This window comes from Mustelus asterias, unplaced genomic scaffold (assembly GCF_964213995.1).
Source record: "Mustelus asterias unplaced genomic scaffold, sMusAst1.hap1.1 HAP1_SCAFFOLD_1804, whole genome shotgun sequence".
NCBI classification, from domain to species: domain Eukaryota; kingdom Metazoa; phylum Chordata; class Chondrichthyes; order Carcharhiniformes; family Triakidae; genus Mustelus; species Mustelus asterias.
Window position 1 is genome coordinate 38,658 of NW_027591749.1, and position 22,278 is coordinate 60,935.

Below are 22,278 nucleotides of genomic sequence, written 5' to 3' on the forward strand. Positions count from 1 at the left end.
TGGCGTCCATCAACTGCCCACAAATTCAGGTAAACTAAGAACAAAAAATCTTCCTACTTTAAAAGGGCCTCCAATTGCTAAACAGCCACTGCTCACTTCCATTACAATTGTATTTATGTTCCCCGGCGCAAGGCTCATTACGTCAGAAAAACATGGCCCAGGAAGATTGCAACTGGTGCGATTCCTGTTTTTGGCCCCCCCGCTTACATTTCTCACCTCGCCATGCTACTCACCCAGCGGAGTGGGCCAGGAAAACTGCACCCTGCCTGTTTCCAAGAAGGAGTTAGATAGAGCTACTGGGGCGAAGGGGATCAAAGGATATTGGGGGCAGGGGGAAAGTGGGAATAACAAGTGGTTTGCCCCTAATTTATATGTTCATATGTCGGAATATTTTCCCCAGGTGTATCTGAATTCTCTGAAATTTCAGTTAAAAGTGATCAGTAATTGATATCCAAGCACGCTCCTTCTTGCTGAGATCTTGCACATCCCGCTGACTTTATCAATACTTTTGTATTTGGGGAAACCTGACTAATAGAACATAGAACATAGAACAGTACAGCACAGAACAGGCCCTTCGGCCCACGATGTTGTGCCGACCTTCATCTGAAACCAAGATCAAGCTATCCCACTCCCTACCATCCTGGTGTGCTCCATGTGCCTATCCAATAACCGCTTAAATGTTCCTAAAGTGTCTGACTCCACTATCACTGCAGGCAGTCCATTCCACACCCCAACCACTCTCTGCGTGAAGAACCTACCTCTGATATCCTTCCTATATCTCCCACCATGAACCCTATAGTTATGCCCCCTCGTAATAGCTCCATCCACCCGAGGAAATAGTCTTTGAACGTTCACTCGATCTATCCCCTTCATCATTTTATAAACCTCTATTAAGTCTCCCCTCAATCTCCTCCGCTCCAGAGAGAACAGCCCCAGCTCCCTCAACCTTTCCTCATAAGACCGACACTCCAAACCAGGCAGCATCCTGGTAAATCTCCTCTGCACTCTTTCCAGCGCTTCCACATCCTTCTTATAGTGAGGTGACCAGAACTGCACGCAATATTCCAAATGCGGTCTCACCAAGGTCCTGTACAGTTGCAGCATAACCCCACGGCTCTTAAACTCCAACCCCCTGTTAATAAAAGCAATGGTGATAAAATAATGAACCAACACTGCACAATCGCTTTGTTATGATTCCAGAAGAGTTGCCTCTTTTCATTCAATCAGTTTAAACAATTGGAGAGGGTGGGCAGACGGGGTCTGTACCCGCTGGAGTTTAGAAGTTTGAGAGGTGATCTTATTGAAACGTATGAGATCCTGAGGTGATCTACGGACATAAACTCCAAATCTGTCACAGCATGCAAAGCTGGTGCAGTTTTCAGATATAAATGGTAAAATGAGAAAGTATTTCACTTCTGTTTGCTTTCCAGAAATGCTGCATAACTCTTTAACAAAACAACATTTAAAAAATGCACACTGATAGGAGTTAACTGAGGTTTAACATTTGTTTTTAATTATATTCTTTTAAACATTATGATTACATACAAAAATATATCATTTAGTGAATGAAACAATAAATAACAAAAAGGCAAAAGTGATTGTCAGAGTTAATAACAAGCTAGTCTGAACCGGACCATTTCAAATGTTTCTACTCGATTAGACTGGTGAGTAAAAGTGTTAATATTCTATTCTAAATATGCAGAATAAACTCCCAAGATTGTACATTATACCCAGTATCTTAATGGGTTATGTTCGGAGATGCTCAGTCTAATTTAGAATTCCAATAATGAATAGCTTTAATTTTACTTGGATTTCCTGATAAATATTGGTAAATATATATTATGATGACAATACAATACTGAAAGACCGATCCCCACTGAATCTGCTCCTTGAGTTATCATTCCTGTGGTTGCTTAAATAATCCTCAAAGCATTAAAGGGTTTGAGTCCCAAATTCTACTTTCACTTAAATCCTTCCATTCCTGGGCTTAGAATCTTCAATATTCCTTGGGTACTTTGAAATAGTAAGTATCCTAGCGTCCTGTCACACATCGATCTACAATCTCTACACCATTGGTTTTCACATTTCTAACCTTAATTTGAATCTGCTACTCAGTCAAAATCTCCAGGCATCTTGCAGTATTGATGTCAACAAGCAAGGTAAGTAGCCAATCACACTGAAGAATTATCATAGACAGCAAACCTGGAATTGAAAAGCACTGGTTAGCACAGTCCATCGCGCAAACCAGCCTCCCATCCATTGGCTCTGTCTACACTTCCCGCTGCTTCGGAAAAGCAGCCAGCATAACCAAGGGCCCCATGCAGCCGGACATTCTCTCTTCCACCTTCTTCCGTCAGGAAAAAGATACAAAAGCCTGAAAACACGTACCAACCGACTCAAGAACAGCTTCTTCCCTGCTGACATCGGACTTTTGAATGGTCCAATCAAACATTAAGCTGACCATTTTCCTCACCCTACCAGTAACTGCGACACTGTATCCTTCACCCTTTCCAACCCTTCTCCTCTATGTACTTTATGAAGGGTATGCTTTGTCTAGAAAGCGTGCAAGAAACAATAATTTTCACTGTATCCCAGTAGATGTGACAATAACAAATCAAATCAAAAATTGATAATCCTTCATTTTTTATAGAGTGAAATAAAGTTTGGGGAATACAAATGTGATGCTAAGATATCAAATAGAAGTTTTTAAAATGTTACACTGGAAAGCAGTGGATTTTTAAAATCAAAATATTTGTTACTTGAAAATGTGAAATTGCACAATTCCATAATTAATTGTCCAGGGGCAGAGAGGTTGTTCAGCAGTAGTTATGATAAGCGATGTCATTGAAAATCTAGTTGCACTTCATTCATAAGTGTCATTTTTGGGAGTTACAGCAATATTACAATGTAAAAGAGGAAATTCTCATCAGCTCACTGATTGCCGTTTGTAGGGACTTGAGCAGCATGCCCTGGAAGGCAAGGTTTTGACCCATAGGCTGCGATTTTCCAGTCCCACCTCAATGGACTTTTGACTGCATCTCCAAACTTTCCATAAGGCCCCCTGATAGTTCCTGTCACAGGCAGGACTGGAACATCCCGGCCTTAACTGCCTGCAGTAATGGCTGAAGCAAGCCATTCCGTTCAAGGGCAGTTGGGGATGGGCAACAAGTGATGGCCTTGCCAGCAACCCCCACACCCCATGGAAGAATAAAAGGGGATCTACAGCTTTTAACACTGCCTGTGTAGATAGCAGCTGTTGCTGTCACAGGTTAATAAATACGATTACTGACAGTTCTCCGTTATTATAACTCCAAAGAGTTTGTACTCTCAGTCACACACCAAGTTTAAATCCTTTCAAATATTTAGACAATGATATTTGCTGTTTCTTAATGGACCATGTGACTAACTTCACAATTGTTAGAAATATTTTTTTTCTCTATCCAGAAACAGTGACAGGGAAACATTAAATCGCAGGAAACCATTTGGTGGAACAAGAAAATATTTGTCACTAAAACGATTACATCCTAGCTCTGTGCTCACTTTCAGAATTCCTTAAGTTGTCCTCTGATGAATCCAGGCAGTGGCAGTGTGTCGATGTGGACTTTGTCGATGAGATGCTGTAGAACTGTGTGCAAACACTGCTCCCGTAATGAGATGAAGCGACAGCTTCTCACCCCAAGCTGGAGTTCTGTTTCTGCGGCTGTGGAACTGACAATGGGGTGCAGAGGTACCCCAGCCTGTGGGGATGAAACTAGGATTGATTATACACAACAATCCAGTAATTTCAAAAGCTGCAGCATTATAATCTAAAGTTTCAAAAAACAAAAAGAATAAGCATGTAGCAGAGCAGTGTCACTGAGTGGCTGCACAATATTCTTGTGGGGGGGGGGGGGGGGGGAGCAGAGGTTGTGGTTCACATTGGTACTAATGACTTACATAGTCTATAGACCACTAACATTGGGAAGGATGTAGAAGACAAAACCTGCAGGGAAATTACAGAGAGATGCAAACATTATAAAGCAGTTATTATGGGGGACTTTAATAATCCAAATGTAGACTGGCATAGTGATGGTACAAAGGGCAGAGAGGGGCAAATGTTCCTGGAATGCATTCAGGAAAACTTTCTACAGCAGTATGCGTCCAGCTTATCAAGAAAGGATGCACCCAACAGCAACAGTAGCACAATCCAACAGTAACATATGTACATCCTTGTAGTCCTGGCCAGCCCCTGGCTCAGCACTATCCAGTGGGAACCAACGATGGTTCACCACACTCCCACAGCCCAAAGATGTGCGGGTTAGGTGGATTGGTCAAACTAAATTACCTGTTAGTGTCAGGGGGATTAGCTAGGGTAAATGCATGGGGTTATAGGGATAAGGCCTGGGTGGGATTGTGGTCAGTACAGACTCGATGGGCTGAATGGCCTCCATCTGCACTGCAGGGATTCTATGATGATTTCTATGAAATACAATGGACATCACACCCTCCTCCATGGCCAGTGGCATCACCCAGCTCTGTGCTCTGGTGATGGTTTCCAGTATGCTGGCGGGGAACTCGTCACTAAGAGTGGGGGAAATTCCAGCGGTTCCAGTGATCTGGGGATGGGGGGGGGCTCTGCAAGGCCAGCGATGGGGCGTTGCTGGGAAGGCCAACGAGCAGGAGGCCGGCAATGTCAGGCCACTGTGCATGTGCCAATCTCCGCGCTGACAGATCAGCACATGCACAGTGGCCCACTCAGCACTATGCTGCCGCCTTCTCGGGCCCTACCCACAGATTTCCAGAGGGAATCCCGCTAAGGTACTCTGTGATGTTCAGTTTGTTGGAGATTCTTTCTGGAAATCATACTGAAAAAACCAATGGGATTTACTCCCATTTTCCCGCAAATTGGAGACTTAGGATTTTTCTGGGAGACTCCTGGCCCTTTCACATGGGGCATTAAACTGAGGCTTCATATGTCCTCCCAGGTGGGCATCAAAGGTCCCACGGCACTATTTGAAGAATACTCGGGGTGTTATCCCCCATGTCAGAACAAATATTTAACCAACATCACCTAAGGGCGGCACGGTAGCACAGTGGTTAGCACTGCTGCTTCACAGCTCCAGGGACCTGGGTTCGATGCTCGGGTCACTGTCTGTGTGGAGATTGCACATTCTCCTCGTGTCTGCGTGGGTTTCCTCCGGGTGCTCCGGTTTCCTCCCACAGTCCAAAGATGTGCGGGTTAGGTTGATTGGCCATGCTAAAATTGCCCCTTAGTGTCCTGAGATGCGTAGGTTAGAGGGATTAGCGGGTAAATATGTAGGGATATGGGGGTAGGGCCTGGGTGGGATTGTAGTCGGTGCAGACTCGATGGGCCGAATGGCCTCTTTCTGCACTGTAGGGTTTCTATGATTCTTCTATGAGTTGTACCTGGTTTTTGGAAATAAGGTGGGCCAAGTAGATCCGGTGGCAGTGGCGGAACATTTCGGAGACAGTGATCATTGTATTGTAATGTTTAGGGTGATGGTTGAAAAGGAAAATAGGCAATTGTCACAGTTGAGATGTGAGAGGTGAACGTACATAAAATATATATACTCATCAGCTGGATTAGTTTACAACGTCACTTTTTTGTGCTTTTTCAGAATGGACAATGGCTGACTGGACGCAACGGTTCAGCTGGTCACCTGACGCCTTGCAAAAATTTCAAAGTCACAGTGATCATGGGGTGAGCAGCCGGGTCCAACTAACTCCAAACAAAGGAAAATCTTTGCAAGTCTTAATCTCCCATAACAGACAAATGGCCAAAGCGTCAGCAGTTCTAACATAATGACTTGGACAAAGAGACCACTCGTTAGTTAACCCAACACCAGTGTCTCCAAAAGCAGAAGGAATCCTGACTTCAATTAAACCTCAAGATTTCAAGCATCCCATGTCCAACAATGGAGAGGTATGTCTCATGCCCTCCCAAATTGCATTATGATATCATCTATTGGAACTCAATTCTGGCAGTTACTGTTTTTAACCTCCAACCCCGAACAGAGCTCCAGGCAACAACCTGTGCTGTCGATCATCAAGCTGGTGGCAGCAGCAAGAACTCAGACCTTTATCAAACCTGCCAACTGTTGGAACCAACTCTAACTTGATTCAGTTGTCCAGTTTGTCCACTCTGGGCCCTCACTGCAACAGAAAGAGAATTCCATCCCATTGCTCTCGACTGGAGTCAGTTTCCTGACAGTTTAAACAGTGACGGCGCTACCCAGACCCCTGAGATACTCTATTAACCATCAGTGCAGTCAAAATATTCCATGTGACCTGGATAAGAAAAATCATTTTATTAAAAGAAAATATCAAACCATATATTTCATTATCTGTCACTTTTTCCCACAAGTTAATAAATACCAAGCATTCTCTGCAGCAGTCAGTGTCAATTACCTTATTGAGGCCTGTGAATGCCACACCCAAATTGTGCCCATTCTTATAAAAGGCCATTGTACCCTCGTACAGATTCAAATCAACTCCTATGATTGTGGCTTCGTCATAGAAAGGTTCAGTGTACCGCTTGCTCAGTCCGCCATGCCAGATTGTACCTCTGTAGGACAAGCCCCAGCTTTCAGAGTCCATTCCTGTAGAAAATAAATTAATTCAGCTTACAGAATTGTCCAAAACACTGTGCTGGACCTAACCCATTGGCAAATAGGCCACTCAACCTTTTGCAACACTATTCAAAACTTCAGCATTTATTAAGAAAGACAGTGCCTTGCATGATCAAAGTAAAAGACTGAGCAGTCACATTCAGAGCTAGTGAGCAGTATGATCTGTCGTGTGACAAATCTCACATTTTTAAACTGACTGAATGGATTAAGATTAGCTGCACAGAAACTGCTGATTTATACAAATTTCCCATGACAATGAAGATACTGGTTTCTGAACAGATAACATGTCTCTTTATTTCATTACGAAAGAGCCATTCTTACCAGGGAATTGTTAATATAGAGAAAAGATAATATTCAACTGAGAAGAAACAGTTTGACATGAAACTAAAGAAATTATATTCCAATTGGAAATGAGTGATGAAAACCTCCAGCCTTGCCTGCGCTGGGGTTCTCCAGTCCCGCTGCAGTGAATGGAGAACGCGAAGCACCAAATTCTCCATTCTCACTGGCAGTGGGGCGGCCATGGACAAGATCGAAGAATCCCGCCTGACAAATTTGCCGAGTGTCAGCAAGACAATTACTCCAGGAACTCCGCTAATGTTTTGGGGACCCGGGTTCGAATCCCGCCACGGCAGATGGTGGAATTTGAATCAAAAAATATCTGCAATTATGAATCTACTGATGATCTTGAACCAATGTCGATTTTCAGAATAACCCATCTGGTTCATTAATGGCCTTACAGATTCATAGAGGTTTACAGCATGGAAACAGGCCCTTCGGCCCAACTTGTCCATGCCGCGCCCAGTTTTTACCACTAAGCTAGTCCCAATTGCCCACGTTTGGCCCATATCCCTCTATATCCATCTGTGGTAAACCACTGTTAAGCTATTGCCTGTGTGTATGTGTGACATGTCTATTGCCTGTGTGTATAGAGCTCTATCCACTTGAGGGCAACCTTTAGAGATCTGTGGATATGGACCCCAAGATCTCTCTGTTCCTCCACAGTCTTCAGAACCCTACCTTTGACCCTGTAATCCACATTTAAATTAGTCCTACCAAAATGAATCACCTCACATTTATCAGGGTTAAACTCCATTTGCCATTTTTCAGCCCAGCTTTGCAGCCTACAACAGCCCTCCACCTCATCCACTACTCCACCAATCATGGTGTCATCAGCAAATTTACTGATCCACCCTTCAGCCCCCTCCTCTATGTCATTAATAAAAATCACAAAGAGCAGAGGACCAAGCACTGATCCCTGTGGCACTCCGCTAGCAACCTGCCTCCAATCCGAAAATTTTCCATCCACCACCACCCTCTGTCTTCGATCAGATAGCCAGTTACCTATCCAATCGGCCAACTTTCCCTCTATCCCACACCTTCTTACTTTCATCATAAGCCGACCATGGGGGACCTTATCAAACGCCTTACTAAAATCCATGTATATGACATTAACTGCCCTACCTTCATCAACACACTTAGTTACCTCCTCAAAACATTCAATCAAATTTGTGAGGCACGACTTGCCCTTCACGAATCCGTGCTGACTATCCCGGATTAATCCGCATCTTTCTAAATAGTCGTAAATCCCATCCCTAAGGACCTTTTCCATCAATTTACCAACCACCGAAGTAAGACTAACCGGCCTATAATTACCAGGGTCATTTCTATTCCCTTTCTTAAACAGAGGAACAACATTCGCCACTCTCCAGTCCTCTGGCACCATCCCCGTGGACAGTGAGGACCCAAAGATCAAAGCCAAAGGCTCTGCAATCTCATCCCTTGCCTCCCAAAGAATCCTAGGATACATTTCATCAGGCCCAGTGGACTTATCGACCTTCAGTTTATTCAAAACCTATAATAAGGAGAAGTGCATATTCCGCACACGCCGCTTTGCCATCCTTGGTTGTGTTGTGGAAAACGGGGTCATCGGTCCCGATCCCGACTGCATGCGTCCCCTCCTGGAACTTCCCCTCCCCACTAGCCTCAAAGCACTGAGGTGTTGCCTGGGCTTCTTCTCGTATTACGCCCAGTGGGTCCCCAATTATATGGATAAAGCCCGTCCACTCATCAAATCCACCTCTTTTCCCCTGACGGCAGAGGCCCGCCTGGCCTTCGACCACATCAAAGCAGGCATCGCGAAGGCCACGATGCACGCTGTAGACGAATCCATCCCGTTCCAGGTGGAGAGTAATGCGTCTGACTTCGCCCTAGCTGCCACCCTTAACCAGGCGGGCAGACCTGTGGCCTTCTTCTTACGAACCCTCCAAGGCCCTGAAATTCGACACTCCTCTGTCGAGAAGGAGGCGCAAGCCATAGTGGAAGCTGTACGACACTGGCGCCACTACTTAGCTGGTAAACGATTCACCCTACTCACGGACCAACGGTCAGTTGCGTTCATGTTTAACAACACGCAGCGGGGCAAGACCAAGAATGATAAAATATTGAGGTGGAGAATCGAGCTTTCCACCTACAATTATGACATCTTATACCGGCCCGGGAAGCTCAGTGAGCCCCCAGACGCCCTGTCCCGGGGAATATGTGCCAGCACACAAATAGACCAATTGCAGACTCTCCACAACGACCTCTGCCACCCGGGAGTCACCAGGTTTTTCCACTTCATTAAAGCCCGTAACCTGCCCTACTCCATTGAGGAAGTCAGGTCTATTACCAGACACTACCAGATCTGCGCAGAGTGCAAGCCGCACTTCTATCGGCCAGACAGAGCACACCTCATAAAGGACACCCGCCCTTTCGAGCGCCTAAGCGTCGACTTCAAAGGCCCCCTCCCCTCTTCTGACCGCAACATATACTTCCTCAACATCATTGACAAGTATTCACATTTCCCTTTCGCTATTCCCTGCCCGGATATGACCTCGGCCACGGTCGTCAGGGCCCTGCACAGCCTCTTCACCCTGTTCGGTTTCCCTAGCTATATCCATCGCGACCGGGGTCCTCCTTTCTGAGTGATGAGCTGCGACAGTACCTGCTCTCCAAAGGCATAGCCTCGAGTAGGACTACCAGCTACAACCCCAGGGGGAACGGACAGGTAGAGAGGGAGAACGCGACAGTCTGGAAGGCCGTTTTACAAGCTCTGAGGTCTAAAGGTCTTCCAGTCACCCGCTGGCAAGAGGTCCTCCCTGATGCACTACACTCGATTAGATCACTCCTTTGCACAGCTACCAATGCTACCCCTCACAAAAGGATGTTTGTTTTCCCCAGGAAGTCCTCCTCGGGGACCTCACTACCGTCGTGGCTGACGTCCCCAGGCCCTGTCCTGCTCCGGAAGCACGTGAGGACCCATAAGTCGGACCCCCTGGTTGAAAGGGTCCAGCTCCTCCACGCCAACCCCCAACACGCCTATGTGGCGTATCACGACGGGCGGGAGGACACAGTCTCTATTCGAGACCTGGCACCCGCAGGTGCCCCAGGGACCACGACGACCCACAACCCCACACCCCCAACCCCCGTATACAGCACGCCTGAGCCCCGGGAGCCGCCACCACGCACCCGACAACCGGAAGGGACTACAAATGACTCGAGCGGCTACAGCCTGGCGCCTAAACCAACACCACGGCCACCGGAACCGACACCACAACCGGCACTACGGCGGTCGCAGCGGCAGATCAAGCCCCCAGAGAGACTGAATTTGTAAATTTGTAATTCTGTAAATATCATTCCACCCACCTCACCCCCGCCGGACTCTTTTTTTAAAAGCAGAGGGTGAATGTGGTAAACCACTGTTAAACTTATTGCCTGTGTGTGTGTGTGTGACATGCCTGGACACGCCCCTGCCGGCCCTGCCTGAGACTCCTCCCCCCCTGGTCCAGGTATAAAGGGGACTGCTCCCCACCCCCTGCCTCAGTCACCGGACCAGTTCATCAGCATGGGTGTGCTCCAAGTCTTTTGCGAATAAAAGCCTATTTGTTCTTGCGTACTAACTAGTCGTCGCTTAATTGATAGTGCATCACCATCTTATCCACATAACTATCGAAACACTTTTTAAAAGACAAAATTGTACCCACCTCTACTACTACCTCTAGCAGCTTGTTCAAGACATTCATCACCCTCTGAGTGAAAAAAATTGCCCCTCTGGACCCTTTTGTATCTCTCCCCCTCACCTTAAACCTATGCCTTCTAGTTTTAGATTCCCCTACCTTTGGGAAAAGATATTGACTATCTAGCTAATCTATGCCCCTCATTATTTTATAGACCTCTATACAATCATCCCTAAGCCTTCTATGCTCCAGGGAAAAAAGTCCCAGTCTCTCCAGCCTCTCCTTATATCTCAAACCATCAAGTCCCAGTCGCAACCTAGTAAATCTTTTCACTGTATTCCAATACAAGTGACAATAATAAATCAAATCAAATCAAAAGGAAAGTGGAGTTAAATCCGCCTGATCTTTTACAAATATATAAAAAGGAATAGAGTGGCAAGAGTGAATGTTGGACCCTTGGAGGACGAGAGGGGGGATTTAATAGTGGCAAATGAGGAAATGGCTGAAACTTTAAATAAGTTTTTTGTGTCGGTCTTCACGGTGGAAGACACAAATAGTTTACCGAATATTAACGATAGAGGGTTGGTAGGAGGAGAGGTACTCAATACAATTAATGTTACCAGGGAGGCAGTGCTTGGTAGACTAACGGGACTGAAGGTGGATAAGTCCCCGGGCCCGGATGGAATGCATCCCAGGATACTGAAAGAAATGTCAGAGGTAATAGCGGATGCGTTAGTGGTTATTTATCAAAATTCGTTGGATTCTGGGGGAGTGCCGGCGGATTGGAAAACGGCTAATGTTACGCCGCTGTTTAAAAAAGGAAATCGACAAAAGGCGGGTAACTACAGGCCGGTTAGCTTAACGTCTGTAGTTGTGAAAATGCTGGAATCCATCATTAAAGAGGAAATAGCAGGCCATCTGGATAAGAATGGTTCGATTAAGCAGACGCAGCATGGATTCATGAGGGGAAAGTCGTGCTTGACGAACTTGTTGGATTTTTATGAAGATGTGACGAGTGCGGTTGACGGAGGGGAACTGGTGGATGCGGTGTTTTTGGATTTCCAAAAGGCGTTTGATAAGGTGCCTCACAAAAGGTTGCTGAAGAAGATTGGGTCTCACGGAGTTGGGGGTAGGGTGTTAGCGTGGATTGGAGATTGGCTATCCGACAGGAAGCAGAGAGTCGGAATAAATGGGTGCTTTTCTGGTTGGTGGATGGTAACTAGTGGCATGCCGCAGGGATCGGTACTGGGGCCTCAACTATTTACCATTTATATAGACGATCTGGAGGAGGGGACTGAGTGTAGGGTAACAAAGTTTGCAGACGACACAAAGATAAGTGGAAAAGTGAATCGTGTGGAGGGCGTAGAAGGTCTGCAGAGAGATTTGGACAGGCTGAGTGAGTGGGCGAGGATCTGGCAGATGGAGTATAACGTTAACAAATGCGAGGTTATTCACTTTGGAAGAAATAATAGCAAATTGGATTATTATCTAAATGGAAAGAAATTACAACATGCTGCTGTGCAGAGGGACCTGGGGGTCCTTGTGCATGAGACGCAAAAACCCAGTCTGCAGGTGCAACAGGTGATCAAGAAGGCAAATGGGATGTTGGCCTATATCGCAAGGGGGATAGAATATAAAAGCAGAGATGTCTTGCTGCATCTGTACAGGACATTGGTGAGGCCGCAGCTGGAATACTGTGTGCAGTATTGGTCCCCTTATTTGCGGAAGGATATATTGGCCTTGGAGGGAGTGCAGAGAAGGTTCACCAGGTTGATACCAGAGATGAGGGGTGTTAATTATGAGGAGAGACTGAGCAGATTGGGTTTGTATTCGTTGGAATTTAGAAGGCTGAGGGGGGATCTTATAGAGACCTACAAGATAATGAAGGGGCTGGATAGGGTAGAGGTGGAGAGATTCTTTCCACTTAGAAAGGAAACTAGAACTAGAGGGCACAGCCTCAAAATAAAGGGGGGGTCAGCTTAGGACAGAGTTGAGGAGGAACTTCTTCTCTCAGAGGGTGGTGAATCGCTGGAATTCTCTGCCCACTGAAGTGGTGGACGCTACCTCGTTCAATATGTTTAAATCACGAATAGATGGATTCCTGATCGGTAAGGGAATTAGGGGTTATAGGGATCAGGTGGGTAAGTGGAACTGATCCACTTCAGATCAGCCATGATCTTATTGAATGGCGGGGCAGGCTCGAGGGGCTAGATGGCCTACTCCTGCTCCTATTTCTTATGTTCTTATGTTCTTATCTTATCAAATGGCAGAGCAAGCTCGAGAGGCTGAATGGCCTAGGACTCTTAAATCGGCCTCGCAGGTAGAGGAGGTGGTTAAGAAGGCGTATGGTGTGCTGGCCTTTATCAATTGAGGGATTGAGTTTAGGAGTCGGGAGATAATGATGCAACTTTATAAGACCCTCGTCAGACCCCACTTGGAGTACTGTGCTCAGTTCTGGTCGCCTCATTACAGGAGGGATGTGGAAAAGATTGAAAGGATGCAGAGAAGATTTCCAAGGATGTTGCCTGGATTGGTTGGCATGCCTTATGAGGATAGGCTGAGGGAGCTCGGTCTTTTCTCCTTGGAGAGACGAAGGATGAGAGGTGACCTGATAGAGGTGTAGAAGATGTTGAGAGGTATAGGTCGGGTGGATTCTCAGAGGCTTTTTCCCAGGGCTGAAATGGCTGCTACGAGAGGACACAGGTTTAAGGTGCTGGGGAGTAGGTACAGAGGAGATGTCAGGGGTAGGTTTTTCACTCAGAGGGTGGTGGGTTCGTGGAATCGGCAGTGGTGGTGGAGGCAAACTCGATAGGGTCTTTTAAGAGACTTCTGGATGAGTACATGGGACTTAATAGGATTGAGGATTATGGGTAAGCCTATATATAAGCCTCGGTAGGTAGGGACATGACCGGCGCAACTTGTGGGCCGAAGGGCCTGTTTGTGCTGTATATTTTTCTATGTTCTATTCCTTATGGCCTTCTGATTGTCCTAAAGGGACTGGAAGGAATGGACTGCGGCCTGTCCTGCAGCAAGAGGACTGTGCTCACATATAAAAAGCTGAACTCGTCTGGCACTTAAGGAAAGTAATATGCTGCCGCAATTCTTACTTACCCAGCAAGTTTACAAATGTGTAATTGCCAAGGTGAAGGCAAGCTTGTTTTGTTCCTGCACCCACCATCACGGATGTACCATACGGAGCTTCAAGAAACTTCACTTCCCAATAGTGTTCCCCATGGACAAAGCCTGCACCAAAAGCATAATGATGAAAAAAGGGTGGATTTACGAAATATATTTACAATTGATCAACATATTAAACATTTGATTCCAAACATTGTGTAGAAATACATTAATGTTTATTTGTGGCTGAACATCTTGAGATAACAATACATCGTTTTGTGTCCTTTTCATTTTCCGTGCTTCACAGAGTGTTTTCTGAAGAAAACTAGAAATTACTGTTAGAAATACTGGTGAACAAATGTGATTGCATTCATCCAATAATCTCATCTGAGCTATTTTAATGTAGCCATTGAGGAGTTTATTTTAAATGATTTGATACGGCTGCTACAACAGCGACTGGTGAATATTATATACACATTTTAAACTTTTATCAGTTACTATTGTCAGTGTGCACTTCTGAGCTACACAGAGTAGGATAAAATAGCAATATAGTCAGTTAGTGGTTTTCTATATGGTATTTTTCTGGTTGAAATAACTAAGATGGAAAGCAGCTGAAAAGGCAGAGAGGATAGAATAGAGAATGAGGTGACAGCGCTGGAATAATGGTTGCTACAATGATAGAAGCAGGGAAGTTGTTTCCATTGGTGGGTGAAACTAGAACTAGGGGGCATGGCTTCAAAATAAGGGGGAGCAAATTTAGGTCTGAGTTGAGGATGAACTTCTTCACACAAAGGGTTGTAAATCTGTGGAATTCCCTACCCAGTGAAGCAGTTGAGGCTACCTCATTGAATGTTTTTAAGGCAAGGATAGATAAATTTTTGAACAGTAAAGGAATTAAGGGTTATGGTGAGCGGGCGGGTAAGTGGAGCTGAGTCCACGAAAAGATCAGCCATGATCTCATTGAAGAGCAAGCTCGAGGGGCCAGATGGCCTACTCCTGCTCCTAGTTCTTATGTTCTTATGAGAAGGCGTAAGCTATAGTTGCTCCGAAACTGATAGAATGCTATTTAACTTGGGGGGGGATACCTGCAGAATCTTATCAATGAACAGACTAACTAGAATGCTCAGTGAAAAAACAGAAAAATCAAACAGCACTGCATTGCCTATACTGTGTTGGTTGTCCACATTATCTGTTAAACATTAAAGGCTTAATAATAAATGTAACATGGCTGAATTCCAAAACAATAAGTGATTGCAATTGGCAGAAGAACAAAATACTTCAGAGTCAGTTCTGGTGTAATTTTAAGTTTTATCGCTGGTTGATAAAACAGGTGATAAGGTATCAGTCTCCAGTTTACACACTTTCCAATTTTCTTTTGCAATAATGTAAAACGGATGGTCAATGTCCCTCTTTTTTCCTGGATTATGTTGTAATACTACTGGCATTGAACAACCAGTCAGGATGGCTACGGTGCAAGTTGGATGATGGTGGTGGGACTGACTATCTTTGGTATATCGCTGAAGTCATGATGAGTGAATTGAAAGTCACTCTTTCTCCCTCTCTCTTTCTCTTGCTTCTCTCTGTCCAGTGACAGGAAAAACTAGTCACATTTCAGCTGCTGTTGGACATGAACCCAAAGCACAAAATGGCTGCCAATTTGCAAGTATCGATTTTCTTTGCAATGACCACAGGATGATGGGACATAAATCGAAAGCTCAGGACTATCCCAGTGAAACAAAATGAAGGAGTCCACCTACCACAGCTTTACAGTGGATATCAGCATGACATCCCCAGATAGACACAAACTAAGGTAATTGGTACACCAGAAAATGTGTTAATGTGAGACACTTGAATTTGTATCTAAAATAATCTTTCCTCAGTTTGCCATAACTTGGTATTAACAGCAAAAACACAACACACAAATGTGGATGACGATGCCACCTTTTGTTCCCCTGACTCCAGCTGTAGCTTCACTTTGTAAGATGGGGTCGATGTGGAAATAAACCGCTCTCCGACAAGGAGAAAGTTGCACCGCTGGTGACTTGGCATTGATGTCCCACTCCCAACATTCTTCAACAAAGCCACCTGTGAAGGGCTGAGGTAGACAGGGACATTGCATTGTCTCTCTAAAAACATAACCAGAAACAGATGGCAATCAGTATCTACTTTAATATCAATTTAACAGAAACATAGACACCTTAAATAACATATACCTTAACATATACCTTAAATAACATGTAACTTAAATAACATATACCTTAACATATACCTTAAATAACATGTAACTTAAATAACATATACTTTAACATATACTTGAAATTGCAGTATTAGACTTATTTCAGACTTGAATTGAAACACAGAGTGCTGATTGGCTGGCAAGTGGACTCTGATTGGTAGAGGCGTTGCCATGGAGAATGCACCATCTCTTCCCATACAGAATAAATCTGTTGATTTCCAGCCGTTATCTTGTGAATATTATAGTGAGTGCAAGACAAAAAGTTTCAACATGTCTCTTTTTTCAGCAATACTCAAGCTTTGTTTTGTAACACTAAACGATTATTTGTATCGCAGGAATATTTACCGTGGTTAATCTTTTTTGATCTGATTTGATTTATTATTGTCACACGTATTGGTATACAGTGAGAAGTATTGTTTCTTGCGCTGTTCTTGAGTCGGTCGGTTGGGTGGCACAGTGGTTAGCACTGTTGCCTCACAGCGCCAGGGACCCGGGTTCGATTCCTGGCTTGGGTCACTGTCTGTGTGGAGTTTGCACGTTCTCCCTGTGTCTACGTGAGTTTCCCCGAGTGCTCCAATTTCCTCCCATGGTCCAAAGATGTGCAGGTTAGGTGCATTGGCCATGCTGAATTCTCCCTCAGTGTACCTGAACAGGCGCCAGAGTGTGGCGACTTGGGGATTTTCACAGTAACTTCATTGCAGTGTTAAAGTTTTAAGTTTATTTTTCAGAGTCACAAGTAGGCTTACATTAACACTGCAATGAAGTTACTGTGAAAATCGCCACACTCCAATGCCTGTTCGGGTACACTGAGGGAGAATTTAGCATGGCCAATGCACCTAATCAACACGTCTTTCGGACTGTGGGAGTCACCCACTGTACTGTGATATCTGAATGACAAGTACTGATTTAGGCTTATGAGAACTAGGACTCTTATTAGCCTATTCATGTCACACTATTTGTAACCCCCACAGTTGCGTGGACCTGCAGAGTTTCACTAGCTGTCTTGTCTGGAGACAATACACATCTTTTTAGCCTGTCTTGATGCTCTCTCCACTTACGTTGTTTTGTTTCTTAAAGACTTGATTAGTTGTAAGTATTCGCATTCCAACCATTATTCATGTAAATTGAGTCTGTGTCTTCATAAGCTCTGTTTGTGAACAGAATTCCCACTCACCTGAAGAAGGGGCTAAGAGCTCCAAAAGCTTGTGTGGCTTTTGCTACCAAATAAACCTGTTGGACTTTAACCTGGTGTTGTTAAACTTCTTACTGTGTTTACCCCAGTCCAACGCCGGCATCTCCACACCTTGTTATTCCCCAGTGCCACCCTCATCTTTACTACTTTACATTCAAACAGAGGCACAAATGAATACATACAACTAGCCATTCTTTATCAGACCTGACCATAGCACATTAATCCCTATCAGCTCCTGCTCTTGCCAAAGCTGTTTCAGGATCATCCCTGAATATTTATCTTCTCTACGATAAACTGTCTTCTCAAAGCTTTCTTCCCTCTTCCTGTCTCCTCCAGCCTCAGCTCCAGCAGTAATGGATACAAATTCATGGACTTCTTTGTCACTAAGTTTGTGATCATCTGTCTGTTCATTGGCCTCCGTAGTGTGGACACAGAAATGGCAGATGGAGTTTAATCCGGACAAATGCAAAGTGGTGCATTTTGGAGGATCAAATGTAGGTGTGAATTATACTGTAACTGGCAGAACCCTGAGGAACATTAACATACAGAGAGATCTGGACGTCCAGGTCCACAGTTCCCTAAAAGTGGCAACACAAGTGGTCAAGGTAATTACAAAGGCTTATGGCATGCTTGCCTTCATCAGCCAGGGCATTGGGTGCAAGAGTTGCAAAATCATGTTGCAGCTATATAAAACCTGGGTTAGGCCGCATTTGGAGTATTGCATGCAGTTCTGGTCACCACACGACCAGAGGGACATGCAAGCTTTGGAGAGAGTGTAAAGAAGGTTCATTAGTATGATGCCTGGTCTCGAGGGTGTTGACTATGAGGAGAGGTTGAATAAACTAGGATTGTTTTCACTGGAAAGATGGAGGCTGAGGGGAGACCTGATAGAGGTCGACACAATTATGAGAGGCATAGACATGGTGGATAGTCAGAGGCTTTTTCCAAGGGTGGAAGTATCAAGGGGGCACTGTTACAAAGGGGCACAGACTCAAGGTGAGAGGGGGAAAGTTTAAGGGTGATGTGTGGGGGAAGTTTTTCACGCAGAGAGTGGTGGGTGCCTGGAACGCGCTGCCAGAGGAGGTGGTGGAAGCAGGCACATTAGCAACATTTAAGAGGCATCTGGATGGGTCCATGAATAGGCTGGATAGACTGGCACTCTTTTCCCTGGAGCGTAGAAGACTTAGGAGTGATCGTATAGAGGTCTATAAAATAATGAGGGGCATAGATCAGCTAGATAATCAACATCTTTTCCCAAAGGTAGGGAAGTCTAAAACTGGAGGGCATAGGTTTAAGGTGAGAGGGGAGAGATACAAAAGGGTCCAGAGGGGCAATTTTTTCACACAGAGGGTGGTGAGTGACTGGATCAAGCTGCCAGAGGTAGTAGTAGAGGCGGGTAAAATTTTGTATTTTAAAAAGCATTTAGACAGTCACATGGGTAAGATGGGTATAGAGGGATATGGGCCAAATGCGGGCAATTGGGACGAGCTTAGTGATTTTTTAAAAAGCCGGCAGAGACAAGTTGGGCCGAAGGGCCTGTTTTCATGCTGTAAACCTCTATGACTCTTTAATAAAGAACAAAAAACAAAGAACAGTACAGCACAGGAAACAGGCCCTTCGGCCTCCAAGCCTGTGCCGCTCATTGGTCCAACTAGACCATTTGTTTGTATCCCTCCATTCCCAGACTGCTCATGTGACTATCCAGGGAAGTCTTAAATGATGTCAGCATGCCTGCCTCCACCACCCTACTTGGCAGCGCATTCCAGGCCCCCACCACTCTCTGTGTAAAAAACGTCCCTCTGATATCTGAGTTATACCTCGCCCCTCTCACTTTGAGCCCGTGACCCCTCGTGATCGTCATCTCCGACCTGGGAAAAAGCTTCCCACTGTTCACCCTATCTATACCCATCATAATTTTGTACACCTCTATTAGGTCTCCCCTCATTCTCCGTCTTTCCAGGGAGAACAAGCCCAGTTTACCCAATCTCTCCTCATAACTAAGCCCTTCCATACCAGGCAACATCCTGGTAAACCTCCTCTGCACTCTCTCTAAAGCCTCCACGTCCTTCTGGTAGTGTGGCGACCAGAACTGGGCGCAGTATTCCAAATGAGGCCAAACCAATGTTCTATACAACTGCAACATCAGACCCCGACTTTTATACTCTATGCCCCGTCCTATAAAGGCAAGCATGCCATATGCCTTATTCACTACCTTCTCCACCTGTGACGTCACCTTCAAGGATCTGTGGACTTGCACACCCAGGTCCCTCTGCGTATCTACACCCTTTATGGTTCTGCCATTTATTGTATAGCTCCCCACTACGTTAGTTCTACCAAAATGCATCACTTCGCATTTATCTGGATTGAACTCCATCTGCCATTTCTTTGCCCAAATTTCCAGCCTATCTATATCCTTCTGTAGCCTCTGACAATGTTCCTCACTATCTGCAAGTCCAGCCATTTTCGTGTCATCCGCAAACTTACTGATCACCCCAGTTACACCTTCTTCCAGATCGTTTATGTAAATCACAAACAGCAGAGGTCCCAGTACAGAGCCCTGCGGAACACCACTAGTCACAGGCATCCAGCCGGAAAAAGACCCTTCCACTACCACCCTCTGTCTTCTGTGACCAAGCCAGTTCTCCACCCATCTAGCCACCTCCCCCTTTATCCCATGAGATCCAACCTTTTGCACCAACCTACCATGAGGGACTTTGTCAAACGCTTTACTGAAAGTCCATATAGACGTCGACCATTCTTCAAAAACCTCCACCAGGTTAGTGAGGCATGACCTCCCTCTCACAAAACCATGCTGACTATCGTTAATGAGTTTATTCCTTTCTAAATGCGCAAGCATCCTATCTCTAAGAATCCTCTCCAACAACTTCCCTACCACGGACGTCAAGCTCACCGACCTATAATTACCCGGGTTATCCTTCCTACCCTTCTTAAATAACGGGACCACATTAGCTGTCCTCCAATCCTCTGGGACCTCACCTGTGTCCAGTGACGAGACAAAGATTTGCGTCAGAGGCCCAGCGATTTCATCTCTCATCTCCCTGAGCAGCCTTGGATAGATTCCATCAGGCCCTGGGGATTTGTCAGTCTTTATATTCCCTAAAAAACCTAACACTTCCTCCCTTGTAATGGAGATTTTCTCTAACGGGTCAACACTCCCCTCCGAGACACTCCCAGTCAACACATCCCTCTCCTTTGTGAATACCAACGCAAAGTATTCATTTAGGATCTCCCCTACTTCTTTGGGCTCCAAGCATAATTCCCCACTTTTGTCCCTGAGAGGTCTGATTTTTTCCCTGACAGCCCTTTTGTTCCTAACGTATGAATAAAATGCCTTGGGATTCTCCTTAATCCTGTCTGCCAAGGACATTTCGTGACCCCTTTTTGCCCTTCTAATTCCTCGTTTGAGTTCTTTCCTACTTTCTTTGTATTCCTCCAGAGCTCCCTCCGTTTTTAGCTGCCTGGACCTAACGTACGCCTCTCTTTTCTTTTTGACCAATCCCTCAATTTCCCTGGTTATCCACGTTGTTTCCCAGCCCTTACTATTATGGGAGACTGCCACTGGGGTACTTTCTGGTACATCACCCTTATGACTTTTACCCCTCCTAACTGTGACCCACTTGTCTTCCTTCTGAGGCCCCGGTGTGACTACCTGCTTATAACTTCTATCTATTATTTTCTCATTTTCCCTGACTAAACTGAGGTCATCGAGCCGCAGCTCCAGCTCCTTTACACGGTCCCTCAGGAGTTGCAGTTCCACGCATCTGGCACAGATATGGACCTCCGGGAGGCAAGTTGTCTCCAGGAACTCCCACATCCCACACCGAATGCAGCAAACTGGCCTCTCAGTCATACCTGCCATTTCCTTTATAGTTTTGGAAAAAAAAACAACAACCTTCCTTGCCTCCGCCTGTTTTCGCCGAAGCCCAGTGAGCCAAAGCCCTTATAGCTCTCACTCTGCTTCCTGCTCACTCCAATGCCCACTCCCGACGCTGCCCGCTGTATACTGCAGCCTACCTTTTATACTTCGTGCGCTTAAAAAAAACCCTTCCCAGACTCCTTAGCACCCCACTTCCGGTTTTCAGTTTAAAATTAAGAAAAGAAAAACTACTCAAAAAAGAAAGGCAAAAACACACTAAATAAATCAATAAATCTCTCACCAGCACTCCTGCCACAAATCACTCCCTCTCTGCTTGCTCCAGTGGAACAATGAGGGTGGGATTAGAGGGATAAGGACCGAAAAAGGACAGAAGGTGCTTTTTTAGTTGAGTTCGGGCATCATGATTGGCAGAGGTTTGGAGGGCTGAAGGGCCTATTCCTGTGCTGTACATCTTTGTTCTTCATCCCTCCCTTCTCCCTACCAACAAGACAAACATCTCCTATGACTCCAATCTGCCCTAACCCTCAAATCACTTCTTTCTTTAGTTTCTCTCTTACCTCGTTTCATGACCTTTCTGAGTTTGCCTTGTCAGTGGGACCCTAGCGTGATCCTTCAACCCTTTGCCAGGTATAACTGTAGTCACTGTCGCATTGCCAGTTGTAATTCTGGTCACCATAATCCAACTGGGGTGTGCAGACATGGGACAGTTCAGAAACAGTGGCCAGACTGACTCTACCCGAGCTGTGAGAAAAGGCTGATTGATATGGGAGTGTTTTTCACAACCTCAGGATGCTTTACAGCAAGTTTAGTTCAGTCACTGCTGAGCTCAGTCTGCGGGACATGTACACAGGGATCCAGGCAGCATTACAGAGGAAGAGGAGTTGTTTTTAGCTCACTGGGAGGGAACAGTTTGCTGGGACCGAGTGGATCAGATGTTTATTCTGGTCTCTAATCAGTGTGTGCGTGCCGGCAATCTGTCAGTAATGGCACAGCTCAATGCAGTTCCCCAGCCCGTTCGGAACAGAGTCACTCACCCAGTCTCTCTCTCTCTCTCTCCAGTCTGGTTCTGGTGTTTATAACACAGTCTCTCTCTCTCTCTCCCCAGTCTGGTTCTGGTGTTTATAACACAGTCTCTCTCTCTCTCTCTCCAGTCTGGTTCTGGTGTTTATAACACAGTCTCTCTCTCTCTCTCTCCCCAGTCTGGTTCT

General features: G+C 45.4%; 1 protein-coding gene across 2 annotated transcripts; it reads right to left on the bottom strand.

The window, feature by feature from the left end:
• Positions 1–1,492: 1,492 nt before the first annotated feature.
• Positions 1,493–22,278, bottom strand: LOC144488716 (SPRY domain-containing SOCS box protein 3). 2 transcript variants are annotated; one of them, XM_078206814.1, is made up of 6 exons: positions 21,628–21,942; positions 15,686–15,870; positions 13,739–13,870; positions 6,409–6,599; positions 3,541–3,737; positions 1,493–2,202 (listed from the first exon to the last, which is right to left on the bottom strand). In XM_078206814.1, the coding sequence occupies exons 1-5, from the start codon at positions 21,768–21,770 to the stop codon at positions 3,543–3,545; spliced, it is 846 nt and encodes a 281-aa protein (XP_078062940.1). In that variant the 5' UTR covers positions 21,771–21,942; the 3' UTR covers positions 1,493–2,202; positions 3,541–3,542. The 2 variants fall into 2 exon arrangements, with proteins under 2 accessions (XP_078062940.1, XP_078062942.1); XM_078206816.1 differs by lacking the exon at positions 21,628–21,942 and adding an exon at positions 22,105–22,278 and having other exon boundaries at positions 1,493–3,737.

Coding starts and splice junctions, on each gene's coding strand:
- LOC144488716 (XM_078206814.1), bottom strand. CDS start 21,770: ATGTCTGCACACCCCAGTTGGATTATGGTGACCAGAATTACAACTGGC. Junction 13,871..15,685: donor TGGAGTCAGGGGAACAAAAG/GTGGCATCGTCA, acceptor CTTTTGGTGCAG/GCTTTGTCCATGGGGAACAC. Junction 3,738..6,408: donor CATTCACAGGCCTCAATAAG/GTAATTGACACT, acceptor TCATCCCCACAG/GCTGGGGTACCTCTGCACCC.